This window comes from Pezoporus flaviventris, unplaced genomic scaffold (genome assembly GCF_033815535.1).
Source record: "Pezoporus flaviventris isolate CSIRO_AGI_PZ_B2104156 unplaced genomic scaffold, CSIRO_AGI_Pfla_v1 ptg000023l, whole genome shotgun sequence".
Classification (NCBI taxonomy): domain Eukaryota; kingdom Metazoa; phylum Chordata; class Aves; order Psittaciformes; family Psittacidae; genus Pezoporus; species Pezoporus flaviventris.
In genome coordinates, this window is record NW_026892571.1 from 11,393,255 (window position 1) to 11,410,150 (window position 16,896).

Consider the following 16,896-nt stretch of genomic DNA (forward strand, 5'->3'; position numbering starts at 1 on the left):
GGTATCCCCAGTCATTCTGTGAGGGGAGTCCCAGAATCAGGGAGAAGGGGCACAAGCCCTCTACCATGTCTGTGGGGTGGTGGCCCACCAGCACCCATCCCTTTTGCCTTGTCCCCAACCCCAGAGAGGTGCCTGCAAGGTGGATGGGGTGTGTAGAGGCAGCTCGACTGCACAGGGCTCTGGGGGCTGTATGTGGCTTCTCCCTTCATCTATGGCCTCGCTGGGGCCCTGTGGCCTCTCCTAATGTGATGAGCTGAGAGGTCTCAGCCCGCAGGGGGATGAAGGGGCGAGGGAGCTGCTGCAGGACCTCAGGTGATCAAGGACTGAAAAGAAGCAATGTACAAATCCTTTTATTATATTATTTTGTCAAAGACTAGTTCGAGCAGGATGGTCACAGCATGTCTGTGGAGCCCAGAGCTGCCCGCCTCCTCCCGGGGAGGGCTCTGGTGAGCAGCTGGGGGCTGTGGCAGAGGAAGCATGGGGAGAGCAGAGCACGGTGCTGCAAGGGCTGGGCTGAGGCTGTTCCCCCACATCCCTCTGTTGGGGTGCAAGCAGCGGATCCTGGGACGTACCCAGGATGCTTGCCCAGGGATCCCTTCCCAGGCCCAGGGGACCTGTGTGTCCAGCATTGGGTTGGGAGCAGCCGGGCTCTCCTGGTCTGGCAGCCCTCAGCCCCGTGCTGGCTTTATTGCAGGGGACAGAGCGGGGGCCCCCGGCAGCGCAGTGGGGGGCTCTCGGCTCAGCGCTGCGGGTGACCCTGGGTACAGGGGGGACTCGGGGGGTGGGAGGGTGAGCAGCGGACACGAGGACGCATGGAGTGACGGGGCGCACCCTGGCACAGAGACACCAACGCGAGAACAGGGGTCAGCGGGGACGAGACACGGACGAGCGAGTGGTGGGGACAGCAGGGACAGGGCTGGGGGGGACGAGGCAGGGGGGGTCCCTGCCCCACACGTGCCTTTGTACATGGTTGGCAGAGCGTGATGCCCGCTCCTGCCGGTGCTGAAGTATTGCAGTCTAACTGATATGGCTTTAACTATGGGGCCAGAGATGCAGGGAGGGGTGCGGGGGTCCCCTCCAACCCCCCGATGCTGGGACACACCGGGCAGCCCCAGGGGACCCCCGTGCCTGGGGACCAGGGATGGGGGGAGCTGCGGGCAGGGCGCCTGGCTTTGTGCTTTGGGCATGGCCCAAGGCGGGATGGGGCAGGGGGATGGCAGTGCTGGGGACAAGGGCAGGCAAGCAGAGGCCTGCCGGGGTCCCCTGGAAGGGCAGGAAGGGCAGGGCTAGGGGCATGGGGAGCCACCCCGGGGGCCAGTAGGGCCTGGAGTGCCCCCAGCCTGCCGCGAGGTTACATCAGTGCATTTGGTCCCGGTTCGCCTTGTCCAGCCAGGGCCGATCCCCTTTGGCGTGGTGGGGGGGCACTGCCTGGACAGGACGGGGCGGGTGTTTGGTCTGGTCCAGGGAAAAGGGCAGGAGGGGATGAGGAGGGAGTGTGGGACAGCCCCCCTCCACGGTCAAGGGAGCTGATGGAGGGGTGGGAGGGGATCGTGCGCCCGTGCCCCAGCACCCCATGGCAGGGTTGGTGGTGCTGTTACTTCTTGAACATATCCTGCAGCGGGCCGGGCAGGTACTTGAGGACGGTGTCCAGGATGCTCTCCTCCTCCTCCTCCTCCTCGTCCCCACAGCCCGCCGGGATTGCCTTCTTGGGGCGCGTCAGGCTGCCCTCGCATGGCTGCTCCAGCGCAGCTTTCTCCTCCGCCTCCTTCTCCTCCTTCTTCTTCAGCCCATACTGTGAGGACACAGGCCCTCAGCAGGGCAGGCAGTGGGTGCTGCCCACACTCTGCCCCGTGCCCATCACCACCGCCTCAGGACACCCTCCCCAGCCCCATCCTGGCGTGGGTGCAGGGGAGGTGAGTGCCCACCTTGTCACGGATCTGCTGCCTGACTTTCTCCCGCTCGGCTTCCATGCGGGCGTGCTTGGCTTTCCGCTCCTCCTCCTGCTGGCGCAGGGCCTCCTGCCTCTCCTCCTCCTTCTTCTGCGCATCGGGGTCCTTCTCCTCCTCACCCCCCAGCATCTTCCCCATGTCCTTGGTGGCCCCTGCACAGCACAAGACCATCGGCTGGTTCCCAAGGGTGCTGCAGCCTGGTGCTGGCTGCAGAAGCCCCTGTATAGGCAGGAAGGACACGGAGCACCCCTCTGGTCAAGGACAACCCAGGACATCCCCAGGGCCACCGGCTCTGGAGCCAGCTGCAGAGGGGCTCTGGAGGCTCTGGGGATGGGGACTGCCATGGGCTGCCTGTGCTGTCCTAGTTCAGCGTCAGCTGGGGGAGACGCCAGCAGCTCCTTTGGTGCTGGCACCCAGGGGACCCGCCGGGGAATCCTACTTAGCGGCAGCAGAGCCGGGATTTCCCAGCCTGGCACTGCCGGCGCTGGGAATGGGAGTCCTGAGGGTTCCACCGGCAGCTCCTCACTGCTGCTGCCTCTCCCCATGGCTCCGTCCCCCCACCATGTCCTCCCCACCATGCTCCCCGGGGTGCTGAGCCAGCATCGCTTATGGAGGGGGGACCCTGAGAGGGTGCAGCGGCCACTCACCACCCAGTGCTTGCTTCATGACAAAGTCCATGGTGCCGGAGTGTGTGTGCGGCTAGGCCAGTGCCCAGCGCTCATCCACTGCTGTCCGGGCTTGCTGACCTGGGCCACCTGCATGGGCAGAGAGGGACATGGTTGGGGACCCTGCCCAGGCGTGACGTAACCCTCTGTGTCTCCAGCCCCAGGACGGGCAGATCTGCCTGCTGGCTGTGCCTGCTCCCCTCAGCCCTCTCCCTGCATCCCCACTAGCTTTGGGGACCTGTGGAGGGACCTTCCACCTCAGCACTGCCCTCAGTGGAGCAGCAGGAGCCCTGGGGTGCTGCTGGGGGCTGGAGAGATGGGGAACCATCACCCACTGCAAGCCCCAGCTTTGGTGTATGGGGTGTCAGACCCTGCCTGGGTCTGCCAGCGCGGCACAGCAGGACACGGGGTGCTGCATGTGCGCGCGTGTCTATCGCAGTGCATGTGCTCTGCAGAGGAAGGGGGAAGAGGCTGTTGGCAGGTTGTGAGGGTGTTTGGGGGCTGTAGGGGTTGCAGGCAGCAGCCTGTGCCTGTGTGTGTGATCCCTGCGGGTGCTGGGGATGGGTGACAGCGTGCAGGGCACTGTGTGCAGGATGGAGCTTTGGTCAAGAGGTGTGTTTGCAGGCTGCGTTTGCACGGGGGGTGTGCATGCATGTGTGTGTGCATGTGTAAGCTTGGGGGGCTGCAAGCTGCGTGTGCCCGCATGGTGTGCGGGCTGGCAGCCTGTTTGCAAGCTCTGAGTGTGTGCACTCATGAGTTTCGGGGTTCGCGAGCTCTGCGGATGTGCGTGTGGGGGTTCGCACGGGTGAGCGTGAGCACAGGGGTTGCAGGCTGTGCTCTGTGTACGTGTTTGTGCTGCCTGCGTGTGTTTGCACATTGCGTGGGGGGGTTGCGGGCTGTGTAGGGGCGGGGGGGCTGCGTGTGCCGGGCCGTGGGTTTGCAGGCTGTACGGGGGGGGGTGCACACCAGTTTGCAGACTGTGTGTACGTGTGGGGGTGTTGCAGGCTGTTTGCATGCTCTCTGTGTGTGTGTGTGTGTGTGTAGGGGGCTGCAGGCAGCGGGGGGGGGGGGGTGTTAAGGGGGTATCTGCTCATGTCCCCCGCATGCCCTCTGTGCTTGGGGGGGCTGCAGGGCTGTGCTCGCAGTCTGGGGGTGCAGTTTGCAGTGTGTGTGTGTCTGTGCACGTCCCAATGGGTGCCTCAGCCTTGAGGGTCCCCCCCACCCCGGGACCCCGCGGTAGGGTGGGGGGGCTCCACAAACCGGGAACCAGGGAAGTTTGTTGTTCCCAGCACCGGGGACGGGAGCTCCTCCAGGCAGTACCGTGCTTAGCCCTGGGGCTGCAGGGGGGGCTCAGGGGACACTGGGGCCGCGAGAACACCGTGGGGCGCCGGGACATCGGGGCTGCAGGGAAGGTGCAAGGGAAACCCGGGGGCCATTGGGACACCGAGGGCACCGGAACGCGGGGGCTGCATGAGGGGGGCACAGCGACACCGGGGTACGGTGGGGGACACCGGGGGGGTGCAGGGACACGGGCAACGCTGGAGGACACACAGCAGAAACGGGGGACACCGACAAGCGCCGGGATATCGGGGCCGCACGGGCTGCAGCGACGCAGGGAACACGGCGGGGGGGGGGGGGCGGGAGAGCGGGGGGACAGCGGGGACACGGGACGTAGGGGACACCCAGCATGCGGGGGACACCAGCACCGCAAAGGTTGCGGAGCCCAGGGGTACACTGCGGGGGGGGGGGGGCGGAAGCGCACAGAGGACGCGGGAGGGACCCTGGACGGGGGACACGTACCGGGGGCGCAGGGGAAACCGGGGACGCGGCGGAGGGGGGGGGGAGGGGGGGCGGAAGCCGCGGAGGGGAGGGGGGTCGTGCAGGGGACGCGGTGCCGCGGGGACCCTACCGCTTACCCCCCCCTCCCCACGCTGGATGCGGCGCGGGGCCCCGCCCGCCGCCCGGGGCCGCCCGGTGCCGCAGCGGCGGCGCTGTCCCTTCAGCACCGGCACTCACCGGCTCCGCCGCCGCTCTCCGCTGCCGCCGCTCCGCCCTCCCGGCCCCGCCCCGCCTCGCAGCGGCCCGGCCCTCGCCCGCCCCCGGCGGCACGCGTGGGCCCGCCCGGGGCGACACCCCCCGCCACCGCGCAGCCCGGCCCCGCGAGGGAGGGGTTGCGGCCCCCCCCCCCCCCCCGGTTAACGCCGCACGACCCCCAGAAAACCGTCCCGGGGAGCCCGCACCGCTCCCCTCGATGCCAAAGGGTCCCCCCCTCCCGGTGCTCCCGCAGCGAAGGGATGGGGGAGCGCGTCCTGCGCGGGGCTAATGATTCACCTCCGCGGCAATTAATGGGCAAAACGAGGCATTAATCCACTCATGGGCCGGAGCCACCGGGGAGCTGCCCCCCTCCCAGTCCCGCACCCCCCTGCTCCCTCACCCGGCACCTCGTCCCCCTGCGCAGCGGTGCAGGGTGGTTGCAGGAGTTGAAAGTCCCTCATAAACCATCTCACCCCCACCAACAGCCACCGCTCAGAGGCCCCAGCTTCTGATTTTTGGTGCTGCCTGCCCCCGGGGTGTCCCATGGCTGGTGGGGGTGCTCAGGTAGGGGATGCTGTTGGGGAGTGCAGTGGCATCAAAGCCATGATGCCCACAGAGCTCAGGACCCCCTTCAGCAGGGGGGTTCCCAAACAGGGAACATCACCTTGACTGGGCCCTCTGTGCCTGCCCAAAGAGAGAGGGGCTCTTTCAGCCACTCCCCGCCTTTGGGACAGGGCTCTCCTGGGCCTCCCACCCTCATTCTAATGCATGGAGAGACCCCGGGGACAGACGCATGCCCCGCACAGGGGCAGCCGGCGCCTCCTAATTAATCCAGCCCTGAGTTATTAGAAACGAGACGAGCCTTTAGCAAATCAGATTAGTGGTGCTCAGAGCCGGGCTTTGGGGATTGCTGGTGCTTAATGGTGAGGCTCTGGAGGAGCAGCCCTGCGGGGAATCATGTAACTACAGCCCAGGAGAGTGCTGGCGAGGGTCTGGGTGTGGGGTCATTTCAGGGACCCCCAACCTCTATGTGTGGGAGCCTGCAGGGGCTGGGACGGGCTGCAGATGCCCCCCAAAACCTGGCAGGGCTGCTGCAGGGGGGATGGGAGTGATGCAGCATGTGGGGCAGCACTGGGGAGCCATCCTGCTGCTGGGGAAGAGGAGGGCAAAATCAGCACCCAAGAGCCAGCCCAACACCTCCATAGGGACACGGCACCGACTGTATGCGCATGCACTGACAACTCCAGCCCTGACGGCTGTCCACTGCTGTGGACGGGTCTCAGCATGGGGACAACACATCCAGGACACAGCCCTCTTCCTCACCCCTTCACCGCTTCCCAAAACACCCCCTGGCACACTCCATCTCCACCAGTCCCAAGCCCTCAGCCTCCTTCCTCCCTTTCCTTCCTTGACCACAAACTCCTTTCTCCACCTCCATGGAATAAAGGCCTCGTGCCCTGCGTGTGGGCAGCGAGGTGGGGTGGTGGGTGTTGAGACAGGCTTTGTCCGTCTGTCCGTCCATCCGTCCTGCCGCAGCCCTGCTCCGGGCGCTGACGTCAGCGCTCCCGGCAGCCGGGCGGTGGGCGGGCGGCACCGCTCCTATTGTATTAAAAATAATACAGCGGAGCACAAATTCATTACAGATAAGTGTGACAGCCAGCAGGAATTAACGCGTCCGTCTCTCAGCGCCTGACAAACGCCTCCTTTTGTTCCTGGGATGGGTCCTGCAGTCTTTCAATCTTTGGAGATGCCTCGGCTCATTAAGCACATCCTCCCCCAGTAGCTTCCAGCGTGCCCAGGGACTGCTCCCAGTATGAGCTGTGGACAAGCTGGCAGGCCCCTGCTTGTGCCGGGGTGCAGCGCTGAGCTGGGCTTGCCCTCCACGGGACTTGGCCTGGAATGCTGTCCCCAAGCATGGGACCCCAGGTAGGGTGCAAGGTGGGTGAAGCGGCCCCATCCCCTGCTGTGGGAAGCACGAAGCTCACGTGAGCTGTGGCCAAACTGCCCTGGTGCCGGCACACAACTGCAGCCGACGGGCTGGCAGGTGTCCAAGTCTGCCCTGCTTGGCTGGGATCCCATGGGAAGGGCAGCCAAAGGCTCATCACCAGCCCTGGGCATCACCTCCATCCTCCTGCCCTGCAACCCCTGCGGACGCCCCTGCTGCATGGATGGGCCATAGAGACCACCGCAGCCCCAGAGCTGAGCTGGCTCTGGCTGGCGTTTGGAGGATGCTCCTGGTGATGGGAGATCACTTGTGCCCAGCATGGGCACATACTGGGCAGAGATGGTCCCTGTCATCATCCTGGGCAGCATCACCTGCAGGGTGGCTGCCTGGAAAGTCAGGAAGGGATGGAACTGATGGGATGGGATGGGATGGATGGGGGGCAGCTGTGGGCAGATGGAGGAGGAAGCTCCCAGTGCTGCCCCTGGGGACCGGCTCACCAGGGGTGCCAGGGTCCCAGCAGCACCTTGCTCTGCTCCCCACCTGGTGAGAAGACACAGAGCTAGCTGCCACATCACCCACTGCATCCACCCCAAGCCTGCCCCAAGCATCACCCTCAGCCCCCACAGCCTGCAAGGTCACAGTCTCTGTGGGCCCTTGCAAAGCTCCATAGCAGAAGGAAGAGGGTCCCTGAATACCTGCACCCATCCCTGCAGCACTGCCAGCCCAGCCTGCTGCCACTCATTACCACAGGGCAGTTATTTCAGTTATCTCCCCCCCCCCCCCCCATCTCTGCAGAAAATAATTATTGGTCCTTCTCATTGCACCGAGGGATTAAAAGTGGTTAACTCCATTTCCAAAGGCTTTATTATGTTGGTTTTCCCTCCACTGCTGCACAAGGCGATTTCCACAGTGCCACTTAGGCAGCTTTTATCAGGTTGTCTTCTGGAGGTAATTGGGTTTTTCAGGAGGCTGTTTAAAATTCGTAACCCAGCCTCTTAAACAAAACAAAAACAGCAGCGGGGAGAAGGGGAAGAGGCAGCACAGAACATGCAGCAGCTGCACCTCTGAAGAGCAGCCCTGGCCTCTTGGGGCTGGCACCCGGTGGGGACAGGAATGGGGGCAGGCACCACCGTGCTACAGCATCAGTCTGGAGCTGGTCCCTCCAGCGCAGCGGCTGAGCGCAGGCTGCAGGGACAGCACTCTGTCCCTCCTGCTGCTGTGAGAGGGACCCGGGGTCACTCTGTTATGCTGTGGTCAGGGTGAGCATGAGGTGCTCAAGACCTGCCTATGTCCAGCCCTTGGGCTGCCAGAGCCACTGCTCTGCCCTGCAGCAAGTCACAGCACCAACCCAGCACACGTGGGTGCCCCACAGCACCCATTTCCTTGTTACCCCCCATGACAGGCATGGGTGTGAATGCAGGTCTTGCTCTGGGGTTGGCACAGGAGTGTGCCATGAGCCCGGGTGATGGTGGGCAGGGAGGTGGCTGGTGCCATGGCTTGACCCTGGCTCTGCCGCGATGCTCTGCCCAACAGTGGGAGCAGCACCGCAGTGGGGGATCCTGAGCTCACCAGAGAGGGATGGAGAAAACAGGCCAAATTCACCTCTGGAGCCACCCTCACAGGATAACTTCTGCTGGCCACATGCCCTGAGGCTGCCCACATCTCCCTGGCTCTGGGCTTTGCTGTCTGGATTAGGGCTGATGCTGTGGCTTTTTGTGCATCACTATCGTGCGTCCATCTGCATTAATACCACAGCCCCATTACCACCACTATTGCAGACCCATCGGCATTGCTGCCATAGACCCGTCTGTCTGCTCCTGCCTGTGGGGATCCCCCAGCCCATCCCTGCCCAGCTCCGTGCTGTGGGGTGCAGAGTGGGCCGGGCAGTGGGTGTCGGGGAGCTGCTGCAGCAGATGGTTGGTGGGGCTGGATCATGGCACTGTGCACAGTGAGGGATGTGTTCATCCCCCAGAGGGGCCATTTGCAGGAGCTGGTTGTGAACTGGTGCCTGCAGGACCCAGCATGCTCGTCCTGGGCACCACAGCCAGTGTGTGAGCCGCAGTGGCTGTGGCTGAGGAGGGATGGGGCAAGGAGGACACTGAGCCCTTGGCTTCCAGGTGTTCCCAGCATGGTGCCTGAGAGGGAAAGATGCTCCCAGAGCTCCCCAAAAAGACCATCTACACCTACATCTGTGCGAGAGAGTGACAGAGGGACTCCCAGTGACAGTGCCCAAGGGGACAGGGACCCAGCTCCAGGCTCCACTTAGGAAGCATCCAGTGTGGTGGGATACCAGCCACTGCATGACCAAGTGCCTCGGCTTTGCTGCTGCTGCTCTGTTCCCTGCAATGAGGAGCTCTGCTCCCCCAGCCTCAGTCTCAGGGTCACCCAGACCCCTGAGGTGTCCACATCCAGGGGATGCTGGGATGGACCCCACCATGTGAGTGCTGCAGTGGTGACTCCTTGTCCCCGCAGCTCCCGACTCTCAGCAAGCGTCCGGTGCCTCTGTGCCATGCATTATTAAACAGAGGCACTGCAGCCCCTCGCTGTTTATCCTGGTGTGGCTGTGCGGGGAGCAGGCTGTGGGAGCCACGATGGCTCGCTGCAGTCTCGCATGGAAGATTTAGGATTGCTGCGGGCCTGGCTGACTTCCCAAACAGGTTTATGACCCCGGGGGTTACTCACCTGTGCTCTTCCCACCTCCCCAACCTATACAGAATGGATCCCACCTCCCTGTAAAAAAGCTACTGTGCATTCAGCCTCAGTGCTATTACCTACACCGCTTTCTCCTGCCCACACAGCAGGTACTTCCAGCATTTACATCCCAATCGCTGTATATAAAGACACCCTTGCGCTGAGTCCACCCCATCAATATTTATGGCAGGCACACACACCCCCACAGCTCTGCAGGGACCGGTGCGGAGCTGGGTGCAGCACACCGGGCACTCCTTTGGGAGCACACAAAAGCCCCCCACAACCCCTCCACTGCCTCCCTGTCCCTCCCCATCTCCCCAGCCATCTCCTGCAGGGAAGGAACCAGCCTGTGCACACTGTGATTTCCATCCCTGCTGCCCTGGGATCCCCTGCAGGGCCTGTGCAGGTGATGACGATGGGGGTGGTTGGGACTGTGAAGGGAGAAGATGCCCAAAGGTCCCCTCCTGGCTCTCTGTCAGGATGGGATTTTGGCACCCGTTCCCTGCAGAAAGCCTTGGAGGGGTTATACCCACCCTCATTTCACTGGCAGGGTAAAGGCATGAATGACAAGGACACAATCAGCTCAAGACTGGGCATCCAGATCATAGTAGAGCAGTGTCAATCCCTGCCTGTCCCCCCCTCCAGCCAAGACACCCTCAAAAATGAGCCCCTGGGTGCAGCTCCCTGTTGTGCTGATAGAGGTGCTGGTTTTACAAAGATCTTGTGAGCTTTTTGGGGCTCCTGAGATGAGGGCAGAGAGCCTGAGGTGCTTTAACACCCCCTGCACTGCTGAGGCTGGGGAGTGGGAGGACGAGAGGAGTGGGGGACACTGTGATGGATGGTCCTGCTCTACCCAAACTCCCAATCCAGCCCTGGGAGAGCATCTGCCTTCTCAGGTAAGAAGGATCCATTGCATCCCATGAGAGGGGAGGTTTTGGGAGCCGAGATGCCCCATGCCATGGGCAACAGAGCCGTCCGAAGGCCACAGCTCCGGGGACACCCTGCCCTTCAATGGCAACAGATGGCTGCATGGTGGGGTGCTCTGGGGCAGTGTAGGGGGGACATCTGGGTGACTGGGCTCCATCCAAGCTGCAGCTTGGTGGGAGCAGGATGAGCCCACACTGCCCTAACTCGGGGCGCTGGGAGAGTGAGACCCCTGCGGTGGGGGGCAGCAGGGAGGGGTCTGGGTCTCACTGCCCACCCCAGCTGAGACCTGCCCCAGCCTGCCTGCACTCGGGGGTTCCGCTGCGGCGTGACGCCGGATGGGCCCGGCGCTGCTCCAAGAGCGGCTGGGGCTCTGGCCAGGAAATTCATTCTTGGCTGCTCGCAGTGGGGTTTGGCTCGTACCTTTCCCATCTGGGGGCTTTCAAAAGCAAAGAAAGGAGAAAGAAAAAAAACCCTGGCCCTGTGTCAGCCCCACAGTCACCATCACCTGCCACGGTCCCCATGTGCCCAGCATCCACCCCAGAGCCTGAGCTGTTCCACACTCCCGTGGGCTTAGCTCATGGTCCAGATGCCTCTCGCCCTGCAATGGGGTCTCACCAGGATGCCTGTGATTGACCTCCCCATCCCTGGGGGACCCAACTGGCTCTGTATCCCCCCATGGCTGCACTACACCACATGGAACAGGTGCAGTCCACCCAGGAGCTGGGGCAGCGCTGCCTACCTTGGTGTGTGCAGTGCCAGGCGTCTGCAGGCTCCACACCTAACGCAGGGGGACGAGGACCTCGCAGGGGTGGCTGAGCATCGCAAGGAGACAGGGCCTGCAGGAGACACCAACAGTGTGGTCAGGTTGGTCAACAGTGTTGATCAGCTCCATGGTGGGGCCAAGGATTGGATGGGGTGGACAAAGCAGAATCACTTGATGGGTGATTGACACAGCATACCACTGTCTGCAGAGCTCACCTCCCACGGTGTGTCTGTGCACTTCCCACATCCCACCTCCAACTATGGGAGCAACTTGCTGCCAAGAGGCACTGTCACCCAAGTGGGAGCCTAGAGGGGCAGGCTGCAGGAGGTGGCAGCCCATCAGGGTCTTTGGTCCTCTCCTGGATCATGGACACCATCTCCACTGCTGGCAGAGGGCCCTGGCCATCTCTGCAGGCACCCGGGAGTTTGGTGCTTTCATTAAATATTGAGAGGGCTCTCAACTATCCGAGGGTTTTAAAATTTCACATTAACTCTGCCTTCCTCAGCTTGCAGATGATGAATTCCTTCTTCAGAGAACATAATGGGAAGTTAAGACAAGCTGCCGAACAAAAAGCCTTTGCTCAGACTTTGCAGTATGAGAAAGGCTGGGCCTGCTCTGGGCTCCCCACTGCGGCTGGACCTCAGGAAGCTTCTATCCTGGCATCTTTTCCCTTCCTGGAATCCCTCTGTGATGCTTAGGGGGATGCAGGGATGCTCCAGGGGGATGCTGGCCTGAGCAGGGGCTGTGCAGACACCCAGGTACCAGGGTGCTGGGTGCCATGCTGGAGTTTCTGGGGTGATTCATCCCCACAGTGCTGCTGGTGCCCCTGCGACGGGGGGTGCCATGAGTGTGATTTGTGTTGTTTGACTCTAGGAGCAGGTTCCTGGGGAAGTTACAAATTCATCCTGACTTCGAGCAAAGGCTTTTCCTCCACCCTAGGGAAGGAGGGAGGCTTTGGCAAATTTGAGATAAATATATGACGCAGGGGAGCTGGGGAAAACACAGGCAAACAGTGACACTGGAGGAGCTGGGACTGGGATGGATGGATGGATGGATGGATGGATGGATGGATGGATGGATGGACGGATGGATGAAGCCTGCCTTTTAAAGGCATTACAGACCAGGGATGCCTGGCCCCAGTTCCCGGGCACAGCGCTGCATTTCGCAGGGTTCAGGCTCACCCCAGGGACCCCGAGCTCTGGGGGCTGCGGGGAAGGGGCAGAGGGACCCCCGAGGAGATCCCCAAACGGTGACTTGCCTGGGAAATGCAGCCACCAGCTCAGCCTGGGAAGGGCTCAGCAGCAGCGTGAAGGTGACCTTTGCTGGGGACAACCGCTGCCTCCTTCAGCCTGCGGGGAGGCTGCGGAGCGGGGTAAGACGGTCTGCGGAGTGCTGCAGGGATGTGTGCCGGGGGGTGGCTGGATTCCAGACAGCTCCGTGCCAAGCAGACAGCTGGGCTGGGACAGGACCAGTCCCTCGCCTGGCCGGCCACAGCCTGGGGTGTGCATCAGCCACTCTTTGCCCTTCCCACCCTTTGCAGAGGGTGGAACAGGGACCCCCTGCACAGGGACCCGAGAGGATGCAGAGGGTCCGGGGGTTCCTGCTCTGATCCCTGCAGGGTATTTTTTATCTTAGCAGGACCAAAGTGTTTTTTTCTCTGCCTTTGCAATGGGCAGAGCCTGCCAGTACCATGAATATGCATCCCACCTGGACAGCTCAGTCTGTCTGTCCGGGCAACCAGACAACTGCAGCCAGAGCAGAGGACAGGGAAGAACAGAGCAGGGTGACAGTGCCAGGACCCCCCCAGCTCCAGGGACTGTGGTGTCCCCAGGCGCTGGCAGGGATGCTTTTATCCAGCTGAGGTCTGGACAAAAGACACAGCATTCAGTGAAAACTTGATGTTCGAGATGAGAGCATTAGCGTGTCCACAGCTCTGCTTTGGCACCTCCAGCTCTTGGCACCCTGCTTTGTGAGCTGAGCTGGTGCAAATGTCTGTGGAGGAGGGTGGGCTGGGGAAGGGGAGCAGTGGGGTGCAGGGGCTGGGAGACTCTGGGCCACATCTCAAAGTGCTTCTGCATAAGGGAGATGCTCTCCCTTAGATGTCTTGGGGCTGCCATCACCTCTGTGTCTGAGCACTGGGGTGAGAAGAAAGGCTCAGAGCCACAATGCTTGGGGGAAGTATCTGCAAACTGGATGCAGCACTAGCAGTGCACTGTCCTGGCTCTCACACAGGGATGCAAAGGGGTCGGGGTGCCATGCTGCACTAGGCAGCCCCCAGAGGCATTTCCCAGTTGGGGTCCTGTACCTGACCCAAACTGCCTTGCCTTCAAAAAGCAGACCCTCAGCCTCAAAAACCTTAATGCAGAATTCATCTTGCCACGGGCCGGGGCAGGTCTGGGTCACAGCATCACTGGGCTCTGGGATTTGGCTGAGATATGAAATGCTGCTGAACCTCTGGTGAGTGATACAGGAGGAGCTGGTGGCACCAGCTAGGGAGGGGTGGACCTGCTGCCTGGCTGCTTGCAGGAGGAGCAGGTACCTGTGGTGCAGAACAGCACCGAAAAGGTGACATGTGTTTATAAGTTTTAAGGTATAAATCTTGGTATCACTGTGGCTCCTGGCAAGGCACTGGGTGACCTTGTGAGACACTGGAGCCTGGAGGCATGGCCCAGGAAGCCCATGGCTGGATGGGTCAGATGGTCCAGGCCTCCATGGCCAGGAAAGCTCTGTGGAGCCAGGGGAAGCGGAAGGGAAAGCTCCTGGGACGAGTGAGCAGAGAGTGCTCACGCGAGAGCAGCCCGCAGGAGCGCAGCTTGTTTACCCTGGCTGAGCAGGCCTGATTGCTCTCTATAAATACACCCGGCGAGTAAACACCGGGGAGGGAGAAGGATCATTTAAACTCGAGGATGATGCTGGCATAAGAACAAATGGGGAGGTCTGGGCAGGAACATGCAGAGGCTGCAGGCGAGAGCAAGGATCCTCTGGTCACTGGGAAGGTCCTGCTCCAGGCAGGGGGGTCCGGCCATGCGTGTCTGGGCAGCACATGATGCCCAAGGGCTTCGGCTCTGTGCTGGTGGGAAAGGCGGCAGCCTGGGATGCAGTGACCATGACCACTGCCAGACCAGACTTCTCGAGCTCTGGGCCATGGGAGCATGTGTTGGGGCCCAGTGGTGGGGATGGAGCTGTGCCAGTGGTCACCACCTGCTCCCCGCAGGGTTTCCCTGCAGTACCTGACCTCCGCTGGGACCTCTCAGTTCCAGTGCTTAAACGGTGCTGGGCAAACCAATAGGGATCCCCTCGGCTCCCAGAAAGCAATACCAGGCCTGTCAGGCTGCAGGGAAGAGCCAAGGTGCAAACCGCAGCCACCCTTCAGTGCTGTGGGTGCTCACAGCTCTGTCTGGTGGGGTCATTTCAATACGGACGTTATCACATCAGGATACCAAAGAAACAAACACTCAGCCCATGGCCAAGGAAAACTTTAGACATTTTTCTGTGCTGGTTTGTCTCAGCAGAGCTGTCTCCAGTTTCCCCAGGGTCAGACACCCAGAGTGGTGCTGCCAGCCACGGGCTGAGCTCTCTGTTTTCCCCGGCCATGCTGGAGCTTGTCCTGGCAACCCTCAAGGTCCTGCCTTGTGGGGGGATGAGGGCAGGTTTGGCAGGGAGGGCACCTCTCTGCACCCTGAGCCTGGCCCATCCTTCCTCATCCTCATTTGCCAAACCCAGCACCTCAGCTTGGCTTGAATCACTCTGGCTCCTTCACCAACCTCATGTAGCAGCTGCCACCGCGCTCAAAGCCCGTCTGGTTGCACGGAGAAGCCCTGAGCCATCAGCCCTGTCCTGAGCAAAGGTACCAGCCTTGCTTTACTGCTCTGACTCACCGCTCTGCCTGCCTCGGGCAGTGGCTGCCCGGTCATGCTCGTGCCATGTGGGTGGCAGTGCCACTGCGTGCTGCCAGGCCTGGGTCAGAGCAGCCACCTGCCCCATGTGCTGCAGCCACAGTGCTGGGGACACGGCGGGGAGAAGGGCTGGAGACTGGGGTACAGGAGGGACCTCGTAGGGACGGTGCAGCAGGGAGAGGGGTTGGAGCCCCGGGGACTGGGGACTGTGCAGCTGGAATGCTCCACGGGTGGCTGGACTTAGCCGCTGGGAGCAGGATGGAAGAGGAAGCCGGTGATGGGGAGGCGTGGGAAGAGCTCAGTGGGTACCAGGAGCTCCTGACAGCAGAAGGCTGTGTGGAGCCTCCCTGGGTTCAGGCAGGAGGTTTGGGGGGACCAGGTCCCCTCCTCTCCCTGCTCTGCAGGGGATGGCCAGGCAAGCACGGGCTGGAACGAGGGGGTTGCAAAGCATAGTCCGGGGGTGACAGCCCTTCTAATGCCATCCCCTCCACACCGGCGTCCCCCACTTCCCCATCCCTGCAGAGGGGCAGTCCTGGCGCGCCGCTCAGCCCCGCATCTCGCACCTGCATCCTTCCCCGCATCCCGCTCCGCATGCCGCATCCCGCATCCCCGCGGCCGCCGCCCCGTTACATAAGCCGGCGGCCCCGGGAGGATCGTCGGGGCCGATCCCGGTGCGCGCCCCCCCCCCCCCCTCCCCGGCTCTGCGGCACCTCGGGCCCGGCCCCTCACCCACCTGGTTGCGCTCGACGCGGCTCCGGTGCGCCCCGTCCGCCCCCGGCGCAGGGAAGGAGCCACCGCCGGAAGGGAGGCGGGAGCGGGAGCGGTACGGGGGGGGGGGCCCGGTGCTGGCTCCCCCTCCGCCGCACGGCCTCCCGGGCGGGGCCGGCTCCGTGCCCGCCTCCGGCCCGCCCCGCTGGCAGCCCCCGGCCCCGCAGCCGGCAATTCCCGTCCGGTCCCGGAGATTGCCCCCGCTGCCCGGCAGGTCCCCTCAGTTCCCCATAATCGCTCCCCCGGTACCTCGCCACCCCTCTCGAAGCCCCGCTTTTGCCCCCCTGCTATCCGACCATCCTCCTCCCGCTACCTGGCTCTGCCGCCAGCACCCGGGAGTTGCTCCCCCTTACACAGGCATCCTCCTTGTACCTGGCTATGCCCCTGGGCCCCAGCAGTTGCATCTTCGGTACCTGTAGCAGCCACACCGCAGTACCAGCCCGTGTGGCCACTGGCCACTGCCATTCAGCAGTGCCCTCCCAGACTCATCCTCCCCATTGGGAGCCAGCATTTCTCTCCCCCAGAGTCAGTGGCTCCCCACCCATGGCACTGACAGCCCCCCAGAGGAGGAGTCTCTAAACAGGGCAGCTCTGTGGGTCTTGGTGTGCCAGTGGTGTTACCCAAATGGGAGACTCCCATTGCACCTGAAGATGCTTTTGCCCATGCTCTGCTGCAGGACATCCTGAGGACAGGAGTGATGATGAGCTGGGAGCCTGCTGCGGGTCCACAGGGCTCACAGACAGGTCAAAACTCTGGCTCAGGGCCTGGTCCTTGGTGCAGAGCATGGCCAAGAGGGCTCCTGAGACCCTGCTGGGACTCATTCTCTCCCTGCCCAGTCCCTCTCCACAAACTGCTGCCCTCTCTTCCCTGGCAGGCAGGCAATCAGTTCTCTGGGTTTCCTTTGGGTTTGTGGGTGCACAGAACAGCTCCTGCCAAGCCCTGGAGTTGCTGTGGGGTTGGTGCTTTCTTGGATTGGTTTCTTGCATTGCAATTTGTCTTTGCTGTTGGTTTGGCCATTGGGATCTCAATTGTCCTCTGAAAAACAGAGTCCTGCCTCTCTGCCCTGAAAAGGGGATGCAGAATGGCTGTGCCTTAGTGCCTGGGGAGGGTTCAGCAGTGTGGCCCCAGGGAGTTATTGCTCTCATTCCCCACCATAGGGAATCCCCCCTCATCCAAGCATCATGGCAGGTAGGATGTGGGTCAGCAGGGAGCCACCTCTGGGGTCAGCCCTCCCTGCTCCCTGCCGTGCCACGCATCA

General features: G+C 62.6%; 1 protein-coding gene across 2 annotated transcripts; it reads right to left on the bottom strand.

Moving 5' to 3' along the window:
• Positions 1-334: 334 nt before the first annotated feature.
• Positions 335-15,745, bottom strand: CPLX2 (complexin 2). 2 transcript variants are annotated; one of them, XM_061456778.1, is made up of 5 exons: positions 15,604-15,745; positions 10,951-11,047; positions 2,597-2,704; positions 1,926-2,101; positions 335-1,792 (listed from the first exon to the last, which is right to left on the bottom strand). In XM_061456778.1, the coding sequence occupies exons 3-5, from the start codon at positions 2,625-2,627 to the stop codon at positions 1,595-1,597; spliced, it is 405 nt and encodes a 134-aa protein (XP_061312762.1). In that variant the 5' UTR covers positions 2,628-2,704; positions 10,951-11,047; positions 15,604-15,745; the 3' UTR covers positions 335-1,594. The 2 variants fall into 2 exon arrangements, with proteins under 2 accessions (XP_061312762.1, XP_061312763.1); XM_061456779.1 differs by lacking the exons at positions 10,951-11,047; positions 15,604-15,745 and adding an exon at positions 4,631-4,716.
• Between the last annotated feature and the right edge of the window lie 1,151 nt (positions 15,746-16,896).

Bases quoted from the DNA above. Each gene is read 5' to 3' on its own strand.
- CPLX2 (XM_061456778.1), bottom strand. From the start codon at position 2,627: ATGGACTTTGTCATGAAGCAAGCACTGGGTG. The intron at 2,102-2,596 runs GTGAGTGGCCGC...TGTGCTGTGCAG, and splicing joins CATGAAGCAAGCACTGGGTG to GGGCCACCAAGGACATGGGG. The intron at 1,793-1,925 runs GTGGGCACTCAC...GTGTCCTCACAG, and splicing joins GGCAGCAGATCCGTGACAAG to TATGGGCTGAAGAAGAAGGA.